Source organism: Carya illinoinensis, chromosome 13 (genome assembly GCF_018687715.1).
Source record: "Carya illinoinensis cultivar Pawnee chromosome 13, C.illinoinensisPawnee_v1, whole genome shotgun sequence".
Taxonomy (NCBI): domain Eukaryota; kingdom Viridiplantae; phylum Streptophyta; class Magnoliopsida; order Fagales; family Juglandaceae; genus Carya; species Carya illinoinensis.
In genome coordinates this window covers 6,337,292-6,342,167 of record NC_056764.1, presented here as the reverse complement: position 1 = coordinate 6,342,167, position 4,876 = coordinate 6,337,292, and the positions used below count along the sequence as shown (strand labels likewise).

General features: G+C 38.6%; 1 protein-coding gene across 1 annotated transcript; it reads right to left on the bottom strand.

Annotated features, from left to right (window-relative positions):
* Positions 1–2,286: 2,286 nt before the first annotated feature.
* Positions 2,287–4,343, bottom strand: LOC122292927 (pathogenesis-related genes transcriptional activator PTI6-like). The gene has a single exon (XM_043101490.1). The coding sequence runs from the start codon at positions 3,550–3,552 to the stop codon at positions 2,743–2,745; it is 810 nt and encodes a 269-aa protein (XP_042957424.1). The 5' UTR covers positions 3,553–4,343; the 3' UTR covers positions 2,287–2,742.
* Between the last annotated feature and the right edge of the window lie 533 nt (positions 4,344–4,876).

Here is a 4,876-nt window from a genome sequence, read left to right as displayed (position 1 = left end):
GATATATATCTTAATTTCTTTGGATGTCCGGTCTACTTGCATGCCTTTCTGCATTAATATATATGTTCAACTCATGTCTGTAAAGACAGAGTCTTTTGCCACTCTTTTAGGAACACAGTAGGGTTTCCAAATCTGCTGTTGGATTCAGGAGATCAGACAGTTTATACATACTTCTTTTATTTTTTATGTCCTTCCCTCTATATATATGGGGTCGACCTTGTAAAGTTTTAATGGATAATGGATGAACCAACTAGATCTATAATCTCATATGCCTTAAAGTAAGCAGCTGGTCTAGACAATTTTCCGTATCCGGCCAGCGTTTTGACAAAGTATTTTGATGAGTTGGGACATGTAGGGTTTGGATTAAGATCCTTGGAGTTCGGATAAGAATTCAAGGAGATTTTTTTTTTATATGTTTGTACGTACTAGAAGTCGATGGAACAAAATTTCTGAGCCATCTAAATAATTAGGTCATGTGAAAATGGATCTTGAATACTGTTAGGAGCTCATCGTTGATCTAGTCAGAAATGGGGTGCAAAATAAATCAGAAAAGCAAAACAAGTAGTAGTGCTTTCCACCTCCTCTCTAAATATGGTTTGAAAGAAAAGCTGTACGTCTTCAGAGTTTTGTTTGGCTTTGTATTCTTGGATTAGTGGAACCGCCAGCTTTTGCGTCCATGCCCTTAACACACATTCATTAGATCACTGATCAGGCTAGCTGTTCGCCAGAGCGAGCAAGCAAGCATGCATGTGCTGCAATAATTGGGTTTCACTCATATTCTACATCTAGACAAGAAAGAAAGAAAATATCAAAGAAAACTAGGATCATTTTCCGGTCATTCCAAGCATATTCTACAATTTAAAGAGTTGCATGCGTCATATAAGGGACCTGACAATATTATATATTTTTTGTTGCCGACAATACATGAACTTTAACATTACGTGTCATGAGGGCGGGTCTAAATGTTGTGCATGTTTCTCTCTTAATTGCAAAAAAGAAAAAAAAGAACCGTACGTTTAGGAAAGAGTAGGGTCTCCATTTTCTGATATAATGCAAAAAACAAAAGAAATATGCAGGTCTTCCGCAGAAGAAGACAGAATATAAAAATGGGGATAGTGGGAGGCGGCTGTGGTTAATTGTGGGTTGGGTGCCTATTTTAATCATACTTCTTTCATATCTGTTTGGTCACCAACCGGGTCCCAAATCCCAAAATCCCCCTCTTAAAATGCAGGCCATTCCAATTAAATTTCTGATCTGACCCTTCAACTTTAAACTCAATATTCCAGCTTGTCGTGGGCGCAGTAGGGACTCTCAAGTCTCGGGACCTCCCTTCCCTTCCCCAACTCTTGTGTGCTGATCTCATGTTCGATGATCCCGGCTTTCCTTTACACCTTTTTTGCACCTTGAAATTAATCTGTAGCTAAAGTCACTTTAAAAACATTCTTATAAAATATTATTATAATATAATTTTTTAATATTAATTTTATTTTAAAATTTAAAAAATTTAATTTTTTATTATATTTTATATAAAAATTTATAATAATTATATAAGATGAGATAGTTAAATTTTGTATAATCCTAAATGCCAAATGACCACTAGGTAAAGCTGCCTTCTTCAGGTCTGTTTAGGAAGTACTCCTCATGAATTTGGTACTAGCTAACTTTCAATTGAGATGGAGTAATACTATATACAATCGTAGAATACATAAGTATCGTATAATTATTTTTAAAAAGATTAAGATTTACTATTAAAAAATTAATTTTTTTATATGAATCTCGTATGAATTCACTTTTTTTAAAAATATTACACGGCACTTGAACAATCTATAAATATACAGTCTAACTCAAACAAATATAAATAAAATACTAATTACTAAATATTCTTGCAGAGTTCATTGTCCCAAAAATTTTATATAAATAATATTAAAAAATTAGATCATTTTAATTTGATTAAAAAAAATAGCAATATTCCTAACTAGCATTCATGCAGTGCAAAGAATAAAATTACAACATCGAGCTCGGTCAGGATGTAATACCCCATCTGAAACAAGGTTTCGCAAGCCATGACCTGTACACATACATGCACCTATCTTAACGTTAACGCTCTCCTAAAGATATCCGACACAGACATCCTCAGTGAGTGTGACGGCTTCATCGTGCGCGCCGGGGTTTGACTTTTCAACACATGGCTGCAGTTGAAACCCTCCCCTAATTATATATTTATTTATTTATGCTGTGCATCCAGTTAAGAAACAGCAGCCAGGCAAAGGAGAGACCAAAGTCATATACAGTAATAAATATTCTCGTATTAATAAACATCAACAACTACAAATATCGTCACAACAAAAATCCCATATCCTTTTCGATGCTTCTTGGCCTAGATATCTCTTCTCAAGGTTCCTCCTCACTCGCTTCTAACTTATCTCTTTGCAACTCTCTTTATGAAAAAATACATCGAATCAGTAATCACAGTTACAACAGAAACAAAACCTTATTAACACGAGACAAAAATCGCCGTATTAGTACTAAACTCGACTAAGTCTCTATGTATTAACACTCACGCACCTTCATTTACCTATATATATTTATATAATATCAAAATAAACGAGGGTACTTTCGCAACTTCCACTTTCTTGGTTGACTCTCGACTCTCGTCACAGTGTATGCTCACCGATCAAACCATGCCACGTCTCTGTTTCGGACACAGCAGTTGGATGACATTACTAAACCATCCGTCCGAATTTAGCAAACTCCGTCCGCCAAGAAGTCGTCGACGTCGAACTCGCCAAAGTCTTCCTCCTCCTTCTGGTTCACGTGCTTTCTGGAAACCACAAAGTCCGGCCAACTTAACGGCATGTCAATATTGAACCCGAATACGTCGACATCGCCGTAACCGAGGCTGTCGAATGGCATGGGTTCATCATAATGGAGGACCGAAGTCGGGGAGGAGGAAGCCGCGTCAGATGAACCGGGACTCTCCGTAGTCGGCGTATCAACGTCCACCGCCAATACCGTCATGACGGGGTTGGGGAAGTTGGTGACGGCGTTAGGACCCTTGAGCTGGATGGCGGCTTTGTCGTACGCGGAGGCTGCTTCTTCAGCCGTGTCGAAGGTACCGAGCCAGACCCGTTTCCTGCGGTTCGGGTCTCGGATCTCCGCGGCCCAGCGACCCCAAGGCCTCTGCCGGACACCTCGGAACTTATTCCGGTGAGTGGTGACGGATGCTCGCGATTTCGGCGCTCTCTTTCTGGGAGGCTCTTTTTTCTGAGTCTTGAAGACAAGTGGCGGCCGCTCGAAGCTGACCACTCTGACAAGTCTTTTAACTCTTCGTACGATCTTCTCTCCCTGTTCCTCGTCGCTGGAGGAGTCAGTAGCCTCGGCATCGGTTTGTATGATTCTCACGAGCTTGAGCTTTTGTTCAGAGTCACCGGGAGCCATAGCTTTCCGTTCACGAGTGAAATTAATACTTTTCGTTGTTAAGATGTGCTCTGAGAACTTCAAGGACATGCCGGCGCGGTGATGATAGAAGTTGTTCTCGTCGAATCCTATCATGGTACTTGTCGTAGACGATGATGCGAGATCCGACGATAGCAGATGGGTTATCTCAAAAGCATCTAAGAAGCGTAGAGCGAAACATGTGATCCTGTGAATTAAGGTGGGGGGAGTTTTTTTGTTTCGATCACTCGGTGATCAAAGCGAAGGAAAGACAAGCTTCATAGAATAAGTAGTAAATGTGAACAAATCGGTGGAGGTGAAGAAGAAGTACGATACTTAATTTAGAATATACGAAGAGGAAAAAGAGTGAAGGCTTTTAATTAGCAAATTAGATAAACAGCAAGATTCTATTGCCTCTGCGCAGACAGAAGTGAGAATGGGAAAGAGAGACAAAGTGAAGTGGTACTACAGCATGCAGAAAGACAGAGAGAGAGAGAGAGAGGTCTTTCCTCTTTACGGAGTGGGAAAACTCAATTAATCCGAAGATTTTCAGCACGGAAAGAGCATGGCCTTTGGGTACGCTTATATTAGGAGTAGTGCTCGAGAGCGGGACAGAAGATCAGAGTGGGACGGAGACGGATGGACAGAAATTACAAACGGATCTTTATATTTACAGAGAGAAGATTAATGCATCCGAGTCTGACCCCACGGGTGAAAAATAAAAAATAAAAAAAGAAAGAAAGAAAGAAAGATGACTGGCAAGGAATGTGTCGGGCTTTGGCGGGAAAAAGAGACTTGATCGAGCGAGGAGGAGGTCATTCCGAGAGTCAGTGAAGGGACTAGGTATATAGAGTCATAGACTCTAGAATAAGAAGAAAGATCAGAGCGAAGGAAACAATCGAGGTGAAAATCGCTGGGTCTAGCGTATATATAGTGCAGGGACTCTTCCATCCTGTTATGATATCATTAATTGCTTAATTAAGCTTCAATTCTAACCTTTTTTTTTTTTAAGTAAAAAAAAAAAAACCACACGTTCGGGAAAGATTCCAATTTTTAAGGGCTCAATGCTACAGTAAAAATATATCAAGATGAATAATGATAACATTGGCACTCTTCTACAACCTCTTTACTATTCTTTTTATTTTTTTAAAATTTTTGTTTAATTTAATAATTAAGAAAGTAATTATTAATAAATTTATATATTTTTTAAATTTTTTAATGATTAAAAATGTTAAAAAAATATTTTATAAAAAGATAAAATTTTAAATATATAAAAGATAATAAACAAGTAATAATGAGATGATAAAAGTAACATGTGGTGCGTTTTGATGGGGGTCGTACGTGGGATCGATCGAACTGGGTGATCAGTCATGCATACATGAGTCATGTCAGAAGTGCATGTGGAATATTTATAGGGAAGGCGTTTCCCAGCAGACTCTAT